Source organism: Silene latifolia, chromosome 7 (genome assembly GCF_048544455.1).
Source record: "Silene latifolia isolate original U9 population chromosome 7, ASM4854445v1, whole genome shotgun sequence".
Taxonomy (NCBI): Eukaryota; Viridiplantae; Streptophyta; class Magnoliopsida; order Caryophyllales; family Caryophyllaceae; genus Silene; species Silene latifolia.
In genome coordinates this window covers 119799488-119825473 of record NC_133532.1, presented here as the reverse complement: position 1 = coordinate 119825473, position 25986 = coordinate 119799488, and the positions used below count along the sequence as shown (strand labels likewise).

General features: G+C 39.6%; 2 protein-coding genes across 3 annotated transcripts in view; both read right to left on the bottom strand.

The window, feature by feature from the left end:
• Window positions 1-25986, bottom strand: part of LOC141592760 (putative late blight resistance protein homolog R1A-4) — a 127990-nt gene that overhangs the window by 21126 nt on the left and 80878 nt on the right. The window lies entirely within an intron of this gene.
• LOC141592753 (disease resistance protein At4g27190-like) overlaps window positions 1-25986 on the bottom strand; it is a 41935-nt gene that overhangs the window by 14985 nt on the left and 964 nt on the right. For both annotated transcript variants that reach the window (XM_074413550.1, XM_074413551.1), the window contains one exon: window positions 24195-25220. In XM_074413550.1, coding sequence (XP_074269651.1) covers window positions 24195-25220 — 1026 coding nt within the window. The remainder of the gene's footprint in view (window positions 1-24194; window positions 25221-25986) is intronic.

The window sequence follows — 25986 nt, the reverse complement described above, 5'->3', positions numbered from 1 at the left end:
GAGGAGAACATTGAAAAGTTTAGGAGAGGGAGCTTATCGTCAACAAGAGAGTGGGAGTAATGTAGAGAATTTTAATTGTGAGATTTAGTTAAAAGATGAGAAGATAGGAAAATTGGTTGAATAATATTGTCCGAAAATTTGGTGTCAAAATATTCGACCAGAAACTTTAAGAGATGGCGGCTCTAGAGAAAATTCGATGATACGAGGATCGATGAGAGTCAAGAGTGTAGAACATAGAGGGTTAGAGAAGAAAGCTGTAAATATGGAGAAGTGAATTATTTGGTAGAGTGATGAATTTGTGAAGAAATTGTCACGAGATCGTCATAAGGCATACCCGTTTGTGCAGGCTATGGGGCTTGATTCAATGGTAATTTAGAGGGAGACTTGTGTTGAGTTTTACACAGTAACTAACCCAAAGGCCAAAGCATATAGGATAAAGAGAGTGAAAGAATTTTATTGATGAGATTTGATTATGTTATATAGGGATTAGGAAAGAAGAAGCAAGACAGATGAACGAAAGATGGATAGGCTAGTTATGATTAATGATTTAGCCTGCCGGAGATGGAAAAAGTCAAAGAGACGACAACCACCTCCGGCCGACAGCGGAAAAACGTTGGTTGTGGTTGTTTTGTGGTAGGGTTTGTGTATGTGAAGGTCCTTTGGATCTTACCTTTCTGATACCATGTAGAGAATATAAGATTGAATGAATGATTGACTTGAATATTATTGATGACAAAGGGTTTCTTATATAGCAATTACAAGACGATAGTAATTGGAAACTCAATCTAACTAGAATATATCATAAAAACACAATATAGAAAACTAGGACTACTATAATCTTAGACAATCACAATATTGCCATATTGTGAATTATACTATAATAGTAATATTATATTCCTTATAGGGATTTGGCTATTTTGGAAACCAGAAGAGGTGAATGTCAACCCAATTATTCATCATACCCAGCACATAACGGTCGAGATATCACGAATTGGAGAGATTCCTTGGTATTATACGGCTGTGTATGCTAGCCCTGATTCGATTAAGAAAGAAGAACTGTGGAAGAATTTGGAGGATTTTGCAAGTAGTCACAATTGGCCATGGCTAGCCATGGGAGACTTTAATGATACACGTTTCCTAAGCGAGAGGAAGGGAAACAGTGAGGGCATGTGAAGACGGTGTGCAAAATTTAATTCGTGGTTGGAAAACAATGAATGGATTGATTTAAACTATTCTGGATCAGATTACACTTGGGCAAGAGGCAATACCGTCGCTACGAGGAAATGGGCACGATTAGATAGAGCTATATGTAACTCCTCGTGGAGGGTTATGTTTGCGGAAGGGTCACTCCGTCACTTAGTTCAGAATCAATCGGACCATTGTCCTATTTTGGTAAATACTAATGGTTTTGCACCAATTCCATCTGTCTTAAAGCCATTTCGGTTTCAGGCGGCGTGGATGTGTCACGAGAAATTTTCAGAATTTGTCAAAACATAATTGGCAAAATGACCAACCACTCATAGCATTTGTTTACAATTTTACGGATATGCTGCAGAATTGGAATCGGGAAGTCTTTGGTAACATTTTTGAGCGCAAACAGAGTCTTGAAAGAAGACTCCTGCCAGACGAAATTATCTCGAGGAGGACCTGGGTACCTTTTTAAACACGAGATGAAGCTGAAAAAGCAACTTGATGATACCCTGAGACAAGAGGAGCTACTGTGGTTTCAGAAATCGCGGATGGAGGCGATTTGTGATGGTGACCGAAACACGAGATTCTTTCATCTTAGCACAATCATCAGACGAAAACAAAATCGTATTGAGGGGCTACAAGATCAGGAGGGAGGAGGGACGATGGGTCTGGAATACAAGTGAAGTAAAGAATATGGTTTTGAATTTTTTCAAGAACGCCTTTACTGGTCAACCTGATCTCATCAATTTGGAAGGTGTTCTAACTGGTCTCTTTCCTGCGTTGACGACGACGGAACGAGAGAAGCTAGATAGAAACTATTCTATAACGGAAGTTCAAGGTGCACTCAATCAAATGTCACCAATTCACCATATAAAGCTCCTGGTCCCGATGGTTTTCAAGTCATCTTCGATCAGTCACAATGGGAAACGGTATCACCAAGCTTATGCCGAATGATCTTCCAAGTTCTTCATGATGACGTTTTCCCTACGGGACTGTGTGATACGTTCCAAACGCTTATTCCAAAAATTGATCATCCTCAATTACCCTCCCAATTTCAACCTATTGGATTATGCAATGTCTCTGTAGGCACGGAAAATTTATTAATGTGCCGAATAAATAAAATAAATCAATTGAATCTGAGTTAATATTAAATTTTAGCTCAATTTAATTAATTTGTCCCGATTAAATGAAATATGGGCTGATTCGGATTACAAAAGGAGTTGTTCGGATCAATAAACCCAGAAAGAATCAAATTTGGGCCAAGGTTGCTTATAAACCCACAAATGGGCCTGTGACCATCAAAGTCCAATAAGGGGAATTGAAACTCTATAAATAGAGCTCTTCTCATTCATTCAAAGGGTTGGAAATTCATAATCGCAGCAAAGGAGAGCTAGAGAGAACAAGGTACAAATTCCTACAAATCCTCTCTGTCAAAATTATTGCAAGCGATCAACAAACACATCAAATCGTGCGCTGCGTTGAAGATTCAATCACAAGTTCAAACCTTCAAGAGAGATTCAAGTCATCGCGACCCTCTCAAGAAATCAAATTTACATCGCGTGTAGAGCAATTAAATTTGTCTACACGCGCACCCCTCACGTGTACCCGTACACGTACCCCTCTTTACAAAGATATTAGAATCGAGAGGATACATTAGAGATTGTACACGTACTTTTGATATTTATTAATAAAATATAATTGTTTCCTTGTTTTGTATTTCGATTATCGCAATACAAAATTTTTTATTACAAATTTTGGTGAACCCGACGTGAAAATCTCTACCTCTCATCTCTCTGCTTTGTTTTATTCAAGTCTACCAAAACAAGAAGATGTCTACTAAGCAAAGCATCTCCTTGATCCATCCAAGAAGACCTACGCAGATATCCCTGCAGGTACCCCCATTCTTTGCTACCTCCCGCTACGCGATCGATCGGTTAGCATCTCCACAAGAAGAATGGCGAAGAAGGCTTTGTCAATATTCTTCTTTGCCGCGATCCACGCTCGCACACGTCCCAACTAGGCCGCGCAAATTCTCTCGTCGCCTCCATAGGCTGCTGCCGCTACAAAGACTCTTGTCGCCTCATCTCCTTCACGCGAGGAGGGTAGAAGTGTTAAGGCAGACAAAAAGGCTTCCCCGCAAATCAAGGCGTCGCCAAAGAAGAAAGAAACATCAACTCCTAGTGTCGTCGGTCATGGTGATAAGTGGTGATACTCTTGAGGATCGAATGCAGAAAATGAATGAACTCCTTGAGAAGATGATGAAGGAGAATGAAGAAAAGAACAAAAAAATTGATGAGCTCCAAAAAGAGGTGGTGGCACTCGTGACGGGAAGGCCGAGAGCGAGCATGGTGACACCGATAGGGATGTTGATAGCGATAGAGAAGTTGGCGAAGATAGGGAAAAGCCAAAGAATGAGATCAACAACTTCACCGAAGAGAAGTCGCAGGAGTTAATAGCCAAGACGATCAAGTGTCGGTTGGATGATAGCTCGACAAGTAGTGGACGCTACATCAAGCCTTACACTAAGAGGATTGACGATCTGCAAGATGCCATGCCATCGGCTATCGGCCTCCAAAATTTCAACGATTCGACGGGAAGGGGAACCCAAAGCAACACATCGCTCACTTCGCCGAGACATGCAACAATGCTGGAACAGAAGGTGATCGTTTGGTGAAGCAGTTCGTTCGTTCGCTCAAAGGGATCGCGTTCGACCGGTACACGATCCGGACTCGAAGTCAATTCGACACTGGGGTCACATGGAAGATGAATTCCTCAACAGATTCTCTGACACCGGACGTGTCGTCGCATGAGCGAATTAACAAAGACATCTCAATGGCAAGATGAGCCTGTCGTCGATTACATCAACAGTGGCGTGCGGTTGAGTCCGGAATGTAAAGATCGCTTAAGTGAAGCGTCGGCTGATTGAAATGTGCGTCAACGGGATGAAATGGGACATTCTTTACATCCCGAAAGGGATCATGCCAAAGAGCTTCCAAGACTGGCTACCCGCGCCCATGACATGGAGATCACAATCAAAGAACATGGTAGTGCTCGACCAAGTTCTTCTAAGGTGCAAAGTGAAAAGAAGGAGTTCAAGAAAAGCGATAAGAACTCCAAATCGTCGACAAAGGAAACAATGGTCGTCGAAACCAAAGAATGCACCCGTGAAAATATCGTCAAAGCCTAAGTATGAAAAGAAGAAAGAGTCATTCTCTTACAACTACCAACGAGACAAGCCTACATTGAAAGAGTTCCAGGCTAAGAAATACCCATTCCCGCATTCGACTTGTCCGGAATGCTCGATGACCTCTTAGAGAAGAAGGTTATACAATTGCCCGAGTCGAAGCGCCCTGAGCAAGCAAACAAGACAAACGATCCCAATGCATCGTTATCACAGCCGGTGAGTCACCCTATTGAAAAGTGTATAACACTCAAGGAGAAGATCATGCGGCTCTCAAGGAGGGGAAGATCATTCTTGACTTGGATGACGCAAAGAACTACAAATCAAACTACGTAGTCTTGGAGCAACCTTTGACGAGCCAATTATACAACAAGGACAATGTGTGTATATGTTGCAGTTCGGGAGTTTTGAGCCTGTGGCATTTGAGATCCAAGGGTCATTGTCGTCACTACCTCCAACGTCATTGGAAGAAATACTACCTCCTCAGGATAAGAACGAGGAAAAGAAGCATGAAGATGACGATGAGGGTTGGACTTTGGTTACGCGCAAGAAGTCAAAGAAACAAACAAGCAATGAGCCGCAATGCGAACTGTTCACCGTCGAAGAAAACAATCAAAGAAGACGAAACCTCGCAAGACGAAGGGAAAGAAAAAGTCCAAAATAGTTGTCAAACCACATGTCTTGCCAATCGATTTGCTGGAACAAGAACCACCAAGTCCCGTCACCTTAGAAGAATTCTTCCCGCGAGATTTCATGAACAAGGTTACTGCGTGCACCATCTCGGCCCATCAAGGTGGCGACGATGAAAAGAAGAATGAGGAAAGGGGCCTAGATGATGCGGTATCACCACAATGAGTCTCATTCTAAAAAAAGAGAACGAAATAGTGGTCGCTCTCGATGCCCTTCCTACAAACATGGGATGGAAACAAATCTTTCATCTACCTAAAGATAAGCGTAAGTTGATAATTCAAGGACTTGAGAAGCCCGAGTTGTATGCAGGCAAGATGAAAGAAAAAATTGAGCCTCTTGAGCAATCAATTGGATGTGTCTCATGCAATGCAGCCTTGACTTTTTCAGATGAGGATTTACTTCTTGGATCCAAGCCTCACAACAGGCCACTTTATGTGTCCGGGTACATTCTGGGGCAAAAGGTCAAGCGCATCTTAATAGATGGAGGCTCGGGAGTCAATATCATGCCAAAAGCCACTATGAACGAATTAGGGATCACGATGGATGAACTCTCCGTGAGTCGAACAATGATTCATGGTTTCAACTTGAATGGGGAGAGCGCAGTTGGCATGATCCGCGTGAACCTTACCATGGGAGATCTTTCTTCCGACACGTTGTTCCATGTCATGGATGGCAAGACATCGTTCAAACTATTCCGGGACGACCTTGGAAGCACGAAACGGAGTTGTCGCCTCAACCCTCCATCGGTGCTTGAAATATTATCGTGGTGGTGAAAGAAAAGATAGACGGAGATGCCAAACCTTTCTCTAAGGTCGACTCTTTCTTCGCCGATGCAAAATTCTTTGAAGAGAATGGTACTTCCAGTGAGTTCATGCCAACCACCATCTCTTCAACGGGAAAAGGGGGGTAAGCGGAAAAATAACATCATCAAAGAAGATAGTGCCAAATCCTCGCTAAAGAAAATGATGTTAAGAAAGATGTAGACAAGGTCAACAAAAAAATGCTACTCTGTTGCGTCACCCAAGAAGCAAGAGACGCCGCAGAAGACTACACCACCGATCTACGCTACATCCCGAAGTCTCGCCGCAAAGATGGGGAGAGTCCTTTTGCAGAGTGTCTAACACCAAAGATAGAGCCTAAGGATAAAAAATCAAGTCTGGTGTTCAAGCAGGAATGGGTGGCCAAAGTCGTTACACCTCTACCAAGTTCATCTCAAATGAAGATTGTGAGACCTCCTCCGAATGGTTTCGTCTGCATTCATCCAAATCAATCATCAAGTGAGGAAAATAAGGGGATATTTGATTCCAATGCTTACAAGCTACTTGCGAAGGCTGGATATGACTTTGCAAACCGACTCAGGCTCCTCTCGGCAAAGTTATAGAAGTTGAGCCGTACGGTCTTAACAAAGCGCAACATGAAGTGTTCAAGCAAGATGGGAACTTCATGGTGACCAGGGCCGGCCTCGGATATGAGTCTCCGCGCTGTGAAGATTGGTGCTCGTAGAAAAAGGGCTCGCGATCTTCTCAAAGACATCACAAGAGAAGAGGTCGAAGAAAATGAAGAAGGAGAGGAAAAGATGCATCCATCTTCAGTCTTCGATCGAATAAGTCCACCTGCAGAGAAGTGTCGTCCTTCTATATTTACAAGGTTAGGGAGACCAAATGCTTCAACCAAACACATTTCTGTCTTTGCTAGGCTTGGCAATCAAGGAGAAAGTAAGGTCAAAGTGTCAACACCTTCGTTGCGCATAAACAAAAAGGGCGCAATACATGAACGCTTGGGTGTTCCATCAAAAACGATCTTGATCGACTAGGGGCTCTCAAGAGGAATAGTGGTGAGGGTCGTCCTCTCTCAACTTTTGCAACACAAAATGAAGAAGAAGTAAGAGTAAGCGATGATTTGAGAAGCGCAATACCATCTCGCATGAAGCGTATGCAAGTAGTGGATATCATCCAACATGAGCCACTCAAAGCAAGGAGGCGCATACTAGTTCTCACGGGCGGTCAAAAAATGTTGAGCCTATTCCTTCCTCTTCACGTCCCTCTGATGTAAAGAAGCCGGGGAGATTTAGAAGTTACAACGTCGTCATATCATATCACAAGAGAAGAGATACGACGAGAATGAAGAAGTTGAGGCCGATGAGGCCCCGAAAACACTTGAAGACGGGGGGCAATCGACCGTGGATGAACTCAAGGAACTCAATTTGGGAACTATCAAGATCGTCGCCCCATTTATGTTAGTGCTTTGCCGACTAAGGAAGAAGAAGAGGAGTACTACAAGTTGTTGGTCGAGTACAAAGATGTCTTCGCTTGGAGCTATAAGGAGATGCCTGGACTCACCCCAAAATGCAGTTCATCGTCCAAAGCAATCAAGAAAGGCACCAATCCCAAAAAAGCAACCTCAACGTCGTTTCGTGTTGAGCTTGTAGACGAAATTGAAAAGGAAGTCAATAAACTCATTCAAGCAGTTTCATTCGAGAAGTCAAATATTCTACTTGGATAGCAAACATTGTCCCATCGAGAAAGAAGAATGGACAATCTGCGCATATGTGTCGACTTCGAGAGACCTTAATGATGCATGCCCAAAAGATGACTTCCCTTTGCGATTCTGAGTTGATGATTGACGCAACCACCGGGTCATGAAGCCCTCTCATTCATGGATTTATCTTCTTTGGTTACAATCAAATACATATGGCACCAAGATCAAGAAGCAACAGGTTTTCGAACCCAAAAGGGATCTTCGCCTACGATCATGCCGTTTGGATTGAAGAATGCCGGCGCTACGTACCAACGCGCAATGCAAAAGATCTTTGATGACATCTTCGCATAAAATAATAGAGTGTTATGTTGATGACGTGGTTGTCAAATCAAAGAAAAGAGAAGACCATATCAAAGACCTTCAAACCGTCTTTGAAAGACTTAGAAAATGTCAACTCAAGATGAATCCACTCAAGTGTGCATTCGGTGTCACATCTGGGAAGTTCTTGGGGTTTGTGGTCAGGCATAGAGGCATTGAAATTGACCAAACAAAAATTAAAGCCATCAACGAAATGCCGGAACCAAAGACGTTAAAAGAGTTGCGCGGATTGCAAGGACGTTTGGCATACATTCGAAGGTTCATATCTAACCTAGCAGGACGTTGCCAACCATTCAACCATCTCATGAAAAAGGATGCTCCATTCCAATGGGATGAAAAATGCAAAAATGCTTTTGATAGCATCAAGAAGTACTTGGCGGTGCACAGTCTTTGGGGCACCAATTCCGGAAAGCCACTTGTCCTCTACATCGCAAAGACAAGAACGCTCACTGGGGGCAATGTGTGCTCAAGAAATTGAAGACCGTAAAGAGAGAGCACTCTATTACTTGAGTCGTACCTTGGTTGGAGCCGAGTTGAATTACTTGCCCATAGAGAAGATATGTCTCGCTTTGGTGTTCGCCATCCAGAAGTTGAGACACCACATGCAGGCGCATACCATACACGTGGTCTCAAAATCTGATCCAATCAAGTACATACTCTCAAGACCAGTCTTGTCTGGAAGACTTGCGAAATGGGCAGTGTTACTTAAGCAGTATGACTTGGTGTTCGTGCCTCAAAAGGTCATCAAAGGCCAAGCTATCGCCGACTTCTTTGCCGATCATCCAGTGCCAGCAGAGTGGGAAATTTCAGATGACCTCCCAGGAGAAGAAATTTTCTATGTGGACGTCCTACCTCCATGGCAAATGTACTTTGACGGTCTTTGCAAAGGAAGGACTTGTTTGGAGCCGGAGTTGTATTCGTAACTCCACAAAATCATCTCATGCCATACTCCTTTCCGCTCACTCAGTTGTGCTCAAATAATATGGCAGAATACCAAGCTCTCATACTCGGCCTCCAAATGGCGATCGAAATAGGTGTTAGAGATATGGACATCTACGGCGACTCGAAGTTGGTGGTCAACCAAGTCCTTGGTGAATATGAAGTAAAAAAGGAAGACTTGATTCCCTACCATCAACAGGCATTACAACTGCTGAATCAACTTGACGACATCCATGTTGGTCATGTACCAAGGAGTGCCAATAAGTTGGCCGACGCGCTTGCTAATCTTGCGACCACTTTGGCACTTTGGGGGCGAAGAGTCTACGCAAGTCCCATCTGCAATCGTTGGGTAATATCATTGCTTGAAGAAGAGGAAAATGTAGATACAACCAACATGATATGCGTCTACACAATTGATGAAGATGATCAAGGCGTCAACCTATCATTGATTTTTGGACCACCAAAAACTACCCGATGATCCCAGACACAAGGTAGAAATACGTCGACGTGCTCCAAAGTTCATTCACTATAAAGGGACACTCTACAGACGTTCTTTCTCAAGCCAATGGTTGAGGTGTCTAAGTAAGGACGAAGCTATCAAGCAATGCATGAAGCTCATTCGGCATTTGTGGTGCTCATCAACTGGGCCTAAACTTCATGATCGTGTAAAGAGAATGGGGTATTCGCCAATCATGGTGCAAGATTGTATGGACTTTGCGAAAAAATGTGAACCCCGTCGTTTCTACGCAAACTTCATACACCAACCGCCGGAGCCGTTGCATCCTATTGTTTCTTCATGGCCCTTTGAAGCTTGGGGACTTGATGTTGTGGGACCTCTTACTCCAAAGGCCTCAAATGGACACGAGTATATCCTCGCCGCCACCGACTACTTCTCAAAATGGGCAGAAGCCATCACACTACGGGAAGTGAAAAAAGAAAATGTTGTGGACTTCATTAGAACCCGGATAATCTACGGATATGGTGTACCTCAACGTATCACAATCGACATGGGAAACAATTTTTCAACCATCCGATGACAAGTCCGGGAGAAAATTCAAGTTCAAACAATACAAGTCATCCATGTACAATGCCTCTCGAAATGGTTTGGTCAAGCCTTTAATAAAACTCTTTGCAACTTGTTGAGAAAAGTAGTAGCAAAGTCAAAGCGAGATTGGCATGAAAGAATTGGTGAGGCGTTGTGGGCATATCGTACCACATACAAAACACCTACTCGTGCAACCCCGCACGCGTTGGTGTATGGAGTGGAGGCCGTGTTGCCTTTGGAGTTGCAGATCCCTTCCTTACGCATTGCTATTCAGGAGGGACTCACGGATGATGAGAATGACAAATTGCGATTAGCAGAGTTGGAAGCTCTCGATGAAAAGAGATTAGAGGCTCAACAAAAGCTCCAGTGCTATCAAGCAAGGTTGTCGCGCGCATTCAACAAAAAGGTGCGCCCTCGTTCTTTCCAAGTAGGAGACCTCGTCCTTGCAAAGACGAAGACCAATCATCACCTCTCACAAGCCGTTGGCAAGTTCACCTCTAAGTGGGATGGTCCATACGTGGTACAGGAGGTCTATACAAATGGTGCTTACAAAATCGTGGATGAAGACGGCGTTCGAGTAGGCCCAATCAATGGGAAGTTTTTGAAGCGTTACTATTCTTAAATCCCAACAGTGAAGGCTCCTAAGCAAGAGCGTAAAGCGCAAGTCCAAGCTCCTAAGCAAGAGGTTAAATCGTATACAAAAAAAAAAAAAAAAAAAAAAAAAAAAAAAAAAAAAAATAAAAAAAAAAAAAAAATATATACTCCTTTCTTCCCTTATGAACTACGTCGACTTGATCTTGTGAAATACACTTTGTGCTTCACAAGTACGTAGGCAACTTGGGTGAACATGTAGCTGAAGTGCGGCACCCACACCTCCAAACAAAAAAAAAAAAAAATCCCTCTCTTGAACTACGTTGGCTTGATCTTGCAAGTTGTCATCTTGGTAGCTTTGCAAATACGTAGGCAGTTTGAGCAAACACTTTGTTCAAGCGCAGCCACACCAAAAAAACCAAAAAAGTTACAACAAAATAATTACTCCTGGCCCGCAAGAGTTTAAAGCGTATGCGGCTAAAATTACGGTCAATCGTCAACCAAGTTTGTAAAAGACCAAGACCATGTTAATTGATGGTGAGTTAAAGCTGAGCTTGGTTTTTCGCTTTTTTGCTTTACGATTAACCTTGGATGGCTCTTAAAAAAAAGGGGGACACATCGCATACGGGTAATGAAATGGTGTAGCAATCTGGCACATCAAGGCTTGGAACTTCCTTACAATCAACGAGCGGGTCCATTGCATGGTAACTCCAAAGGGAACCCAAGATGACCCATCCAGGAGTAGCTCGTACTCTCTTGGAGTCTACAAGTCAAGTCCATTTCGAGTTGCAGCCCTGCAAAAAAGGACAAGTACAAGTTAATATAGAGAATATGAGGAAGTCTTTTGCAAGTAGGAGGGACATCAGGTCAAGAAGTTTATTCATCCGGCAGGTCTCATGGGGAGAGGGTAATGAAATAATAGTCTTCATAAGGAGGTTCATTGCATGAGTCTTCAAAACTGTGTCGCGATGGCCCGAATGGGTTCACCCTGACACAACATGTCGCGATGACCCAAAAATGGGTTCACCCTAACAAGCAATAAGTCTTCAAAACTGTGTCGCGATGACCCGAATGGGTTCACCCTGACACAACCTGTCGCGATGACCCAAAAATGGGTTCACCCTAACAAGCAATAAGTCTTCAAAACTGTGTCGCGATGACCCGAATGGGTTCACCCGACACAACCTCGTCGCGATGACTCAAAAATGGGTTCACCCTAACAGCAATAAGTCTTCATCTTGTCGCGATGACCCAAAAATGGGTTCACCCCCGAAAAGTTATAAGTCTTCAAAAGTGTGTCGCGATGACCCAAAAAATGGATTCACCACGACAAGTAATAAATCTTCACCGATGAACAAATACGGTGGCCTTCCATGAAGTACGGACTATTTGAAGATGGCAAAAAGACGGAACATAATTCCTGCGAAAAAGCACAAACAAAAAACACACAAAAAAAAAGGATATGCAAATAACGTGTGATTAGTCACTTGGCTCTAATTTAAAAGGAAGGAGAGAAGCGCACTAAATATCCATTGTCGAAACAAATTAGCCAAGAAGGAAGTGCACTTATATTTTATTCATAGAAAAACCAAACCATCTCCCTTTTGTAACCCATTTCATCTCTCTCTCGAGATAAAAGAAGAGAAAATAAAAAAGGGTGCATCCTGCCATTCCAACAATGAAAGGCCAAAGTCTGGCGAGAAGTAAGACCGATCGGAAACGGGTCGAGATTTTCGGGATTAAAAGTGCAAGCATCAATCGATCAATAAATCAAGAAAAGGTATTCATCTTATTCGACCAGGATTTAAGATATTATCGCAAGCATCAAAGATTGAGCGGGTTAAGCATCGTCACGAACAATAATATACATGGCCATAAATCCGTATCCAGGCAAAAATCCAGTTAGTCATGAGAAGTTTCTTACCTGGTATTCGATTATCGCCCAACGCCACAAAACGCGAAAGCACGACGAACTCAACGAAAGATTAAATAATTAAAATACAACGTCATTTGTTGCCAATTGCCATTATAGGCAGAGTTAATCGTCTTTAACTAAAAAAAAAAAAGGGTGATAAGAAAAGGCAATACCCATGTGGTTATATCACGTATTCTTCATTTTCAGAAGGCTAAGCTCTTGAGTGCTTCGTCTAGTTAATTATCTATACAAGATAGACATCACATTACATCGTGACTGTTATATATCATCGCCGACGGAGCGATGAAACATGTGTGACCATAATCACTTGTTTCAAGTAGCGGCCGCATGCGTTGCCACTCCCGCAAACGCAATACGAAAAAGGGAAGGCCTCACGGCTCTTCGATAACGGCAATTCTTCGTTAAGGCTATGTTATAAAGGTTAACCATTCACGCCAATGATGAATGACATGCCACCTCATCGTTTTAAATCGACAACTTGTCAAGATATGAGGAATAATAGACGTTAACAAGCCAAGACAGATCGAGTTATAAACGATAAAGCAAGATAATCATGGTGTATGTCGAGGATGAAGACAATGAAGAGACTTTAACACCATAATGAAAGGCAAGACAAATCTTGATAAGAGCTCGAGTAAAAAAAATAAATTAATTGCACCATATAAGAGAAAATTTTCAAGCTTTTACCTTACTTGTCATCGTTTTATGCAATCGAGCAGGAGTATATGAGTGATGACCGGTTGACCATTAAGCGCATGACCAAGGAAAGTTGCAACAGAAAGATTGAGTTTTTCTATGGGATTATGCATGAAATTAGACACTCACAAGAACAACTTGTCGCTTTTTATGTCTCTGCAAGTAATTTACATAGAAAATAATCAACGAATGTCTAGGTTGCTTCTTTCCAAGTCAAAGACCAGAAAAAGATATATGGCGGTTGTCAGAAGTTCAAAGGTTATGGTAGGGATGAGTACGGAGGCATGGCTGTCGAGTATATATAGCTATTGCTTGATCTCCAACCCCACTGCTAAAAAAAGATCGACAAATGCAATATTTAGAAAAATAAGGAAACCTATTAATTATTGACTTCTTATATATGTCAATATGTCATGTAATTGCCTTCAACGGGAAGTCTAGGTTTCCTAATCGTCAAAAAAATCAAAGTTTAACCGCATGGATTATGGAAAGTGCATATGCAATTTAAATTGCTCATGGATATTTAACGTGAGGCTGTCATTTACCAAATCAACAGAGTGACATTAAGAAAAACTGGGTCACTATTACGACAGGTTTCGGTGCCCTCGACTTTCAAGTCCAATAAAAAAAATCATCTGCTAAGTCAAATAATGATAAGGTGACATTATAAGAAATGGACAACCTCTACGATAAGTTAAGGTACCGTGATTTCCAAGTCAAACAATGGTCATCCGCCAAGTCTAAAAATGACAGGGTGTCGTCAAAAAAAGGCTACCTTTACGATAAGTTTAGGTACGCACGACTTTCAAGTGGAAAGAAAAAAGTCACTCGCCAAATCAAATACTGATAGAGTGACGTTTAAAAAAACAAGGGTCATCCTTGCGACAAGTTTGGGTGTGCATAGACTTCCAAGTCAAAGCCAAAATGAATCGAGACCTCGCCACATCAAGACACCAAAAGTGCACGTGACAAGGTCCCGAGGGGGCAATTTGTAGGCACGGAAAATTTATTAATGTGCCGAATAAATAAAATAAATCAATTGAATCTGAGTTAATATTAAATTTTAGCTCAATTTAATTAATTTGTCCCGATTAAATGAAATATGGGCTGATTCGGATTACAAAAGGAGTTGTTCGGATCAATAAACCCAGAAAGAATCAAATTTGGGCCAAGGTTGCTTATAAACCCACAAATGGGCCTGTGACCATCAAAGTCCAATAAGGGGAATTGAAACTCTATAAATAGAGCTCTTCTCATTCATTCAAAGGGTTGGAAATTCATAATTGCAAAGGAGCTAGAGAGAACAAGGTACAAATTCCTACAAATCCTCTCTGTCAAAATTATTGCAAGCAGTCAACAAGCACATCAAATCGTGCCGCCTGCGTTGAAGATTCAATCACAAGTTCAAACCTTCAAGAGAGATTCAAGTCATCGCGACCCTCTCAAGAAATCAAATTTACATCGCGCGTAGAGCAATTAAATTTGTCTACACGCGCACCCCTCACGTGTACCCGTACACGTACCCTTTACAAACATATTAGAATCAGAGGATACATTAGAGATTGTACACGTACTTTTGATATTTATTAATAAAATATAATTGTTTCCTTGTTTTGTATTTCAGTTATCGCAATACAAAATTTGCTGTTACAGTCTCGTTCAAAATTGTGACAAAAATGGTGGTGAACCGTTTGAAGGCGATTTTACCGGTCCTTATTAGCCCAATAAAATGCAGCTTTGTACCAAGAAGACAAATTTCGGATAACATTATTTTGGTGCAAGAAGTCCTTCATTCTATGCGATACAAAAAAGGGAGAAAGGGTTTTATGGCTCTGAAATTAGATTTGGAGAAAGCTTATGATAGACTAGAATGGCCTTTTATCGAGCACACACTCTTCGATATGGGACTCCCTCAACGTATGATTAGGACTATTATGAAATGCTTTAGTTCCTCGTCACTGAATGTCCTTTGGAATGGAGAGAAAACCGAAAACTTTAGTCCTTCACGAGGCATAAGGCAGGGTGACCCGCTTTCTCCATACATTTTTACAATTTGTATGGAGAAATTGAGTCGATTAATTTTAGAAGCGGGTAGAATTGGGCGATGGAAGGGTTTCAAAACCAGTCAGGAAGGTCCGTGTCTAACTCACCTATTTTTCGCGGATGACATAATACTCTTTGGTGAAGCAACTTTGGAACACGCCACATGAAATCTAGGATTTTCTTCTCTTCAAATACCGATGATGAATTAGCAGAGGACATTTCCCGTGAACTTACAGAGGATCTTGGGATGTATCTTGGCATGCCGATAATAAATGGCCGTGTATCCAAAGACACATTTGAGTACATTGTTCAGAAAGTGGACAAAAGACTGTCGGGTTGGAAGGCTAAGCACATATCCATGGCTGGACGTGCCACTCTTATCCAATCCACGCTTTCTACAATACCCACATATGCTATGTGGTCGGCAAGACTCCCACGCGCGACTTGTGATGAATTAGAAAGAAAGCAAGACGTTTTTTATGGGGTGGAGACTTAGAAAAGCGAGGATTAAGTCTCGTATCATGGGATACAGTAACGAAAGAGAAGGAAAACGGGGGTTTGGGAATCCGGTCCATGCGCCAGGTCAACGTGGCATTCATGGCGAAACTGGGATGGAGGATGTTGTCGGAACCAAATGCTTTATGGGCTCGAGTCTTAAGGCATAAATATTGTAAAGGTCGGTGTGACTTGAACATGTTTGAAGCAAAGCAAGCATCCTCTAATGTGTGGAGAGGAATTGTAGAAGTTGTAGACACGATTAAAAGAGCCGTGAAATCGTCAATTGGCAATGGAAAAAACACGATGTTCTGGACGCAAAGTTGGGTCATGGACCGCCCTTTAATAGAATTTGTAACAACAGATATTCCAACCCAAATACAAGACGCTCGTGTTGATGAAATGTGGGATGATAATACGGGTTGGAAATGGGAGCTATTTGCGGAATATCTCCCAACGGAAGTTACGCAAACCATTGCTTCTTATGAAGTAATAGGAGGGATTGAAAACGACGATGCTCTGTTTTGGTCTCATAGCCCCTCGGGAAGATTCACAGTAAAATCTGCAATTCGATTACTTCGAAATGAATTCCAAGTGAACCAGAGAGTTTTTGGAAGCTTCCATGGAAAATTTGGGCGCCACAACGAATCCGTCTCTTCTTATGGCTAATTTTACATGATAGGATAATGTCTAATGTGAACAGAGCAAGAAGAGGATTTATTGAGGAACCGAGTTGTACAGCATGTAATGTGATGGAGGAGACAACTCTTCACCTTCTTCGTGATTGTACGGAAGCGCGTAAGGTATGGAGTCTGTTCTCGTCAACTATTTCGAGTCAATTTTTTCAGGAAAGCTCATTGCAAAAATGAATGGTGATGAATTTAACGGTTCCAAGAACAATGACGTCAGATACATGGCCGACTACTTTCGCCATCGTAATATGGTGGATTTGGAGGTGGAGGAATTGTAGAAGCTTTGGAAGAACTGATGACATCCCAAGCTGCTTATTTACATTCCTAATGCAAAAAATATGGGAAGTGAGAAATGCTAGAGAATCAATAGATTTATTAGCCAATTTGAATAAACACCGTTACCATGAGATTTTCGTGAGATGGGTTGCACCACCGGATGGATGGGTCGTGCTGAACATTGATGGGGCTTCAAAATATAACCCGGGGTTAGCAGGAGCAGGTGGTATTTTTCGAGACTCGGCTGGGAACATGTTGCTAGCATTTTCGGAGAGATTGAGAATAGCCACGGTCACGAGAGCGGAACTAATGGCTCTTAAGAGAGGACTTATACTGGCTAAGGAAAGGTTATATCCACGCTTAGTCAACCAAACGGATTCACAGTTGATGATCGATTTGTTGGATGCAAAAGATGAGTTGCCGGCAGCTCATTACCATTTAACTCAAATTTGCAAGAGTTTCTTGAATGCACATCCTTGGAATATTGAGGTATATCATATATATAGGGAAGCGAATGGTTGCGCAGATTGGCTCGCAAATATAGGTGTGGATCAAGCTAGCAGGTGAAAGTTTGGGAACCTGATGATATCCCAGATCATTTATTCCATTTATTCCGTCTGATGCAGCAAGACATTGGGAGAGTGTCGTGGCCTAGAGTGGTCCCTCGTTATACTACTTAGCATGTTCCTTGTGTCGTTTTTGTTTTTTCGTTTGTTTTTAGGCTCCTTTCGCTTATGTTTTGGGTAATTCCCGCTTCTTGTAACCAAAAAAAAAAAAAAATCATGCCTTTTTTTCTCCAGTACTTAAGCATTTTGCCAAATTATAAAATATTCAATTCCGTGCAAATTTGCACAGGCATAAAACTAGTTCTTATGAGAGAATGTCTCTTTTAAAAATTTGTGTTTACCTAAAATGGGTTATTATTTATCATAAAGTGATCGTTTTTGTTAAAAAAAATGACCATTTCTTATCACTATAAAGTGACAACTTTTTTTCGAGAACAAGAGTTTGTTCAACTGGTAAGAGTTCCTATTACTCCAACCATGAAATTGAGGGTTTGATTTTCACCCGCGACATAAGTGCGCTCATTTGAACCAAAAAGATAAGTTATAACTATTTAACATAAAATTATCACTATTTATCATATAGTTATAACTTTTTATCCATCGCACCATACGTTGGTCAAACACAATAACTTCTGTATAAAGTATAATACACTACATGTCTACGACCGGATTTCCATAATTCTCATATATAGCTTTCGGATTCCAGATATTTTTAGATTTATCGTTGTTCATATGGACTATATATGGAGGTATGTTAATTTGAGAAATGGAGGTATGTTAATTTGAGAATTAACGTTAAAAGTTAGAATGTAAGTAGAAATAAGTTCTTATGTAGAGTAGCTTATAACGAGTCGTCGGTGTAGATTTTTGACCAAATTTTTTGTAAATGAACAATAAAAATTGAGCATGTCAATATAGAAAAGTGATTGTACCATGTATTTTATGTGAAATTATTAATTTGCTTTAACAAACAAAATTATCAAATTGCTAAGCCATTATTTTGATAAAAAAAACTTGACTAACAATCATTATATAATCTTTTGCCAACTTAAAATAAAAAATAAAAAATAAGAGGATATTATTTCTAGGCCCGTGCATCCCACACGCATTAAATTTAGTATCGTAATTGCTTTTTCGTGTATATATTTTACTTTTTCACGGGCTCTTTTTCATAATTTTTCCACAATATGCCCCTCTTTTAAACAAACGAAAAATCCTTTTTTCCCTCCATCTAAAAATTAATCAAATCATCTCCAAATTTATCAATTTTGCATCTTCATTGTCATATTGAACAATAATTATTTCATTTTTATGAATTAGCAGTCAATTTTTTGTATAACGAATGGAGCATTTATTTTTCTTTTCTTTTTTTTTTTTTTCAGGATGACATCCCTTGGTGTATGATGTTTGTTGATGATATTGTGTTGATCGATGAGAGAAAAGAGGGGGTGGAGAGAAAGTTGGAATTGTGGAGGCAGACTTTAGAGACTCGTGGGTTTAGGTTGAGCAGGAGTAAGACTGAGTATTTGAGGTGTCAGTTCACTTTCGATGGGAATGTTGTTGAGGGGTCAGATTTCTTCAGATATCTAGAATCTATTATTCAAAAAGATGGGAAGTTAGACGGAGATGTGGCTCACAGAATTAAAGCGGGATGATTGAAATGGAAGAGTGCTTCAGGGTTTTTATGCGATAAAGATATGCCCCAAAGATTAAAGGGAAAATTTTATCGCACGACAATTAGGCCCGCCTTACTTTACGGTTCCGAGTGTTGGGCCGTGAAACATACAAGGAAAGATCGATTAAGGAATAAGGTGATTAGGGAAAAGGTAAAAGTGGCGCCAATAGAGGATAAGATGATGGAAAACCGACTAAGATGGTTTGGCCATGTGAGAAGGAGACCTATGGATGCATCAGTAAGGAGGCTGGAGACTTGGAGAACAGAAAAGGTCCCTAGAGGTAGAGGACGACCGAGACAGACATGGTTGAGAGTGATAGAGCACGATATGAGATTTATGGGGCTTGAGGAGAGTATGATGACGGAGAGGGCACAATGGAGGGAAAGGATACATGTGGATTTTTAGTATTTGATGTGTTTTTTTTTTTTGACATATTTAGTGTTTTTTTATTTAATTTACAAATTTAGCTATTTGTTCTTCTCTCCTTTATTACACTTTTTTACCAACCACTTTCTTATATATTTTACCTGGTTTACTTTTAAGGCATTCCGGATCCTTAATTCTATTTTGGTTTTCAAAAGCGTTTTAATCTTTTCTCTCGATTTAAATTTTAAGTTTTTATAAAAGAAATCCGGAATTCGATTTTAAAACCCGTAAGTTTACCTTGACATTGCATTACATTTCCACTCTTCCCTTTTGTTTTTGTTTTTCCCTTTTCTATTCGCATTTTGAGGCGTGCGCTCACCCATGAACAGTTCTAAAGGATGATTCATGTCGGCCGACCCCAAGTCATTTTGGGATTAAGGCTCTGATGTTTTTTTTTTTTTTTTGTGATGACGAGGGGGTTGAATCTCCCCGGGCCCATGCATTCCCGCACCACCACATGGACCATGTAAGCCACCCCTTTGGGGACTGCAGTGGCCAAGTGATCATCGCCCCAGCTCGTAGTCGGGACCTCTCAACTCCTGCATTTGTGCTAGCTTCAAGGTTTAACCCGGCTACCACTGGACTAACACCACTTGGTTAAATGGAGCACTTCCATGCCCTATTTCAATTGATACCAAAATGCTATCACTTCCACGCCAAATTTCAACTGAAATATGGTATATTTGGGAGTTGCGCGAGTTAGTAGTCACATACTATTACAAAGGGTGATCGTGGCGATATGGTTAGGAATTGACTGAGATGGAAAGGCAATGGCGAGATGCCGTGAGCCAGACAAATGCATCAATGGAAGGTATAGGTGTGCCGAAGGAGTAGATGACCAGTGCATGGTAGTGCGGATGTCGTGATCGGAGAGAGTGGTAATTAGTATAACTCGGGGGGAAATGATGTCGGTGGAGGTCAGTACAATTTAGGAAATTGAGTAATTTATACGGGCAATAGGAGAGAAAGAGAGGAGGACCATGGAATAATGACTAATGAGTAGTATTATTGAGAATCTTCTCGATTATAAAAACAAAACAATTTGTTCACTCAAGATTTATTATTGTAAATATGTCCTCTGTAAATCTGTTTTGTTAGTTGATATCCTTTACTAATATTCTTGTGTAAATTTGTCCATACTACTAACTTCTCTTATCCGTTGATGTCCTTTAATATTGTCATGTTATCTTTCATAATTTAGTTGTATGATATATATTTGACTCGGCTAAAAACAATATTAAGTTCTCTAACTACTCTTATGCCTTTGACAGCAACAATTACGCATACTATTTGTTCAATGTTACCAAGCATATATACCTCGGCAACATAATACGGTGTAAAACAAATAGTGGTATTAAAAGTTTCACAAATTCTTATTTAAAACCGTTTTATCTACCCTAAACATAAGATGGGTCAAGTAGTTAAAATAAAATAAAAGAAGAATGCATATAGAAAAGCAAAAAGCAACAGAGCTGTGTTATATACACAAGTGGATTGATACTTGACCTCTTTTAATGTTAAGACGGATACGTCCGTCTTAAGAGAGATGTATAAGTTTTACCCTTTCTTAACTAATAATATGGTTCTTAGAGTTTGTATTACTATCTAATCTGTCCTATTGGCGTTTATTATACTTCAGCATAATTGTCGCTCCGATCAATAACTCAGAATCCGACTTTAATTTAATAAATGGTCAAATTACAAAATTAAAATAAAAGAAAAGATGGATAAAAGAATATAGCTTTGAGGATAAAGATTGAATGGCTCAAATAATTGTCATTATTATGTATGAGTATAAAATTTATTTTTGTTCATTTGAGTTTAAATCAAACTCAATATGAATGGTGTATAGGTAGTGAGTTAGTTTTAAGATGAAAGAAGAATAAAAAAAAATGTTTTTTTTATTAATTAACATCCCCAAACAACTAAAAGATTAAGAGTTCCGTAGTTTTTTCCCGCTCATTTGATTGACAAAGAATGGCCCCACAATGAATAAATCAAGGATATTGCATTGGTTGACAAAGAGTGTTGATCCACGTTAAAAATATTAAAGATACTAGAAATATTTTACAAAATAATAAAATAAAAAAGATAACATTCTGATATTTTAAAAAGATTAAGCATCTCCCTAAAATATTTTATAATAATATTTGTGAGAGGTTCTATAATCAGAAGTGGGAGTGTTTTTAAGTTGAGACAGCTCTAAATTAGAAATGGTAATTTGTTGTTAGTAACCCTTTCGTCTCAATCATTTATTTACCTTTTTTTTATTATTTGTGAGATGTTCTATAATCAAAGCTAAACAAACGAATGGGACAGAACAAATATAACATTCGTTAATTGTTTTTGTAAAGGCTTATAATCTAAAACTTTCGAAAGTATGATATAAAAAAAATTTAATACTCATGACTAACTATTAAATTCGGCTCAATCTTTGTATGTATTAAGTTAAAATATGAATAACAAAGTTTATTACTTTACATATTTTATCTAATTCGATATAAAATTCACAAGATTAATGTTTAATGAATATCATGATATTAATATTTATTTTCTACAATAACGTTGACAAAGTAATCCAAGTAAAATTAATTAATTTTTTCGTATCAAGAGTGTTGATCTTTCTATTTTTATTTCTTCTAATACGAAATATTATCAATATGACCCCTCAACAACCTGAAAATGAGTTGAAACTAATACATCGTACTTTAGTGCAAACATCTCTAACAATGACATCTAAAAAATACCGTGTTGTAGCACGAGAGTTATACTAGTTAATTAAAACTAGGATAAATTGCAAAATACTACTTCCTCCGTTCCATATGATAGTTTACGTTTGCTTTATGCACATATGTCAATGCTTGTTTTATTTTGTTCATATCTTTAGTTACATATCATTAAAAATTATAAAAATTTGATATTCATAATGCACTCGGTAAGACGATTTAAACAAGATCTCACATGACTATCTTTTATGTTATACATTAGAAGTTGTATTGAAGATTCTTCTCACTTATGAATAGTGCCCAAAACAACAAACGTAAACAATTCAATGGAACGGAGGAAGTACCTATTATAGTCAAGATTTTTCAACATACTACATATTATACTTTTTTGTTCAAAGTACTACCTACAAAGTTACTAACCTTCCTAAATTGTTTCCTTATACCTAAATTAGGTCTTAATTGAGGTAAACTCATCAAAAACTCAAATTATAAAATTATAATGTGATTTACCCAAATTTCCCCTCTTTTACACTATCTTCCTCACTTTTTATAGACACCACAAGAATCATCCTCCACCACAACCACAAAATCACCCTAGTTCCTCTATTTTTGATGTTTGTCAAACCCACCACCACCACCACCTCCACCTGATCATTCACGCCCTAATCCGCATCCACCATCCATAATGCCGTCAAAAGTCCCACCTTTAACCCACTACCGCAACCACCTCAAGCCTCCACCAATCAAAAACCCTAGATCTAAGAAGAACGATTCGATAATGATAGTAGGAGGCCGACGGCAATGATAGTCACGGTAAGGTTATGGTGGTGAAGGGTTTCCGGCGGGTGTGGCGATAATCATGGAAGTTGATGGTGGCCATAGTGTAATAGTGGTCGCCAAAAGGGAGATAAATAGTGGTGAGTGTTGAAGGTGGTGATTATTAGTGGTGGTTGATGTTGTGGTGGATGTTGATGAATAAAAAAGATTAAAATGGATTTGGATTAGGATAAAGGTAGTATGAGTAGATTATTTAGGATTAAATTTAAAAAGGGGCTTAGTTAATGAAATACACTTAATAAAAGTCAATTAAATTCTAAATACAGTTATTAAGTAGCAACTTTGGAAAAGTTGTAGCTTTATAGGTAGTAATTTGATAAACAAATAAATATACTCCCTCCCATCCACTCTTTTCTTCCCTATTTCCTAAAACGGATTATTCAGGTTTTCTTCCCCTTTCCTTTTGAGAAAGTTTTTATTAATATTATACTCCTACCTCTCTCCACTCATCAAACTCCACCATATCCTTTATTAATAATTAATTCTAATTATTCTTACCTCTCTCCAATAACCAAACCCCACCCATCCCTTTTATTAATATTTAATCCTAATTATTCATACCTCTCTCCAATTACCAAACCCCACTCATATTTTTATCAATATTATATTCCCCACCCTTAATCCCCGTGCCAACTTTAAAGGGGAAGAAAAGAGTGGATGGGAGGGAGTAATATGTAGTGTTTTGAAAAATTCTGACTATAATAGGTAGTACTTTGCAAATCGGCCAAAAAACTACACTACAATAGGACTATATTGGGTCAAATAATTATCAAGTGAACACTTGTGCATGTAACAAATGACGGGGTAGGAGGGCGGAAAAAGTGTGATAAAATTGTTTTTTTCTGTTTCTAATTTACCCTTTCCAAGATTAATTCACATAAAAAAAATTCGATCATTGTTGTAAGCCCTCTTGATTTGATTTCTAATTCTGTCTTTTGACTCGAAAAGTTATACTTTGAGTTAAAATCCAACTCAATCATATTACGGACGGGATTTAGTAAGTATTACGCCGGGTTGTGTTTACTTACGAAAATTACATGAAGTAGAATGCATAGGGAAAGACAACCTATTTGTCGTATATACCCAAACGGGTGATATTTGACCCGCTTTATTGTTAAGAGGGATACCTTCGTCTTAGGAGAGACTGACTGATTTTATATTACACGAGAACCATCAGTACCCTATTTTTTCTTTAATACGGGTAAATATTTGTTTCAAATAAAGAAACTATCTTTTTTAAAGACGACGCCACAAAAGATACTTTGAAGCCACTATTGTGATATGGCTTGAAATCTAGTGGAGTATTATTTGAAAAAGGAAACAGAAAAATACCTGAGCCTCCCATTCCATAGACACCAACAGCATGAACATCACTGGATTCGAGTGCCTTCATTATTTTCTGAAGAAGCTCATTTCTGGATTTCAAGCCTACACAATTAGTGGGAATGCGTTCCATTTCTCCTCTTCTTATAGGCCGAATCACATCTTCACTCCCCGGCTTGGTTCCGATAGCCTTGATTTTGTCGATCATATCTTTAGCAGCTACACTCATATGATAACGATCAGAGAAATAATTGTAGGAAATCACACAGCAACAACAAGAGTTTCTGTGGCTAGCTGCATTATCAGGATCCATCAACTCTGCCCTGAGTCCCCTCCTATTTCCAATAACAACGTCTATGGCTTGAATCCCTAGTCTTACATTATCCGGCAATGTTTCCAACAACTCCTCATGCATAATTAAGTTCCCCACAGGCTTCAGCAATTTTTTAACTTTCTCCTTTAAGGTATTCACATTCTCAACGACATTTTCATCATCACTTAGCAATTCTGCATCCTCGCTCGTCTTTCTGGCCTTGGCTATAATATCTGCCATCTCCTCATCCTTTTCCATGAGCTCCTCCAATTTCTTCTTATCATTTTCCAATAAATGCATTGCAGCTACAGCCATCTTCTCATCATTCTGCATAAGCTTCTTAAATTCTCCTATTGTTTCCTCTATAAGCTTCTCCAACACTTGACCAACCTTTTTATCGTTCTCATCAACATCTGGACCTTCCCTACTATTACCAGCCTTTCCCTTTCTTTTTGCAATATCTTTCATCACTTTCACCACCACGTCACGCATCTCAACGTCATCTTCAATCAACTTCTTGAGATCATTCTTCATCAACCTCAACATAACTTTGGCTACCCGCATATCCTTATTCATTAGCTTCTTCATTGATTCATCTTTCACCAATTCCTTCACACGCACAAGCCAAAGCTCTGCTTTAGCAGTGACTTTTTTCAGGTTTTCCTTCTCCCCCAGCACCTTGTCATCAATAGTATCTTTGTCCCCTCGTAATGTCTCAAGATCTGTAAGAAGTAACCCCAGATTATCCTCACAGTTTTTGATATGATTCACGTATGTTTTTATCGTGTCATAGATCGCACACAGAAAACCTTGCACAACTTTTTCAGCTCCACACTCTAACCCCGACATTGAGAGTTGAGATCTCTCCCTCGCACTCTTAGAAGGTGAATTTTTTTGTAAAACAGAGGAATGAAAAAAAAAAAGGAGTGATTTGATTCACAAGCTTAGAATATACTCCCCCCAATATTTACCATTTACCTTTAGCAAGTAGCAACTACACTACTTTAAGCATGTGGTGGATGCTGAATTGTCCCATCAACATTATTCGTACACTTTAGGATTGGAGGTATAGGGCCGATGATAACATATTAGACCATCGGCATCCATCATCACATATTTTCTATCACTTTACTTTTTTTTCATCATTTCTCTATCCTAATCACATATCCACCTCACATTTTCTACCATCAACAAATTTTACTCATTTTTCCCCACATCGATTAACCATCAAGTTTTTTTCTTTCTTACTTTATCCTACCCCACACATTCTTTATTAAACAAAAACCTAACATTAACTTTATTTTTCATCATTTGTGTTCCCTCATAAAAACCACACCATTTTGCAGTAATCAGACACGACTACTTTTCGTAGTTTATCTGCCTGTACAAGTCTGGATGAGAAAGACTGCATGACAGCGTAGCTCGAAATTTCTCTACATTTCCCAAAGACGGCAATTTCACAACTTGACTCGCTTCTCCGGATACAAA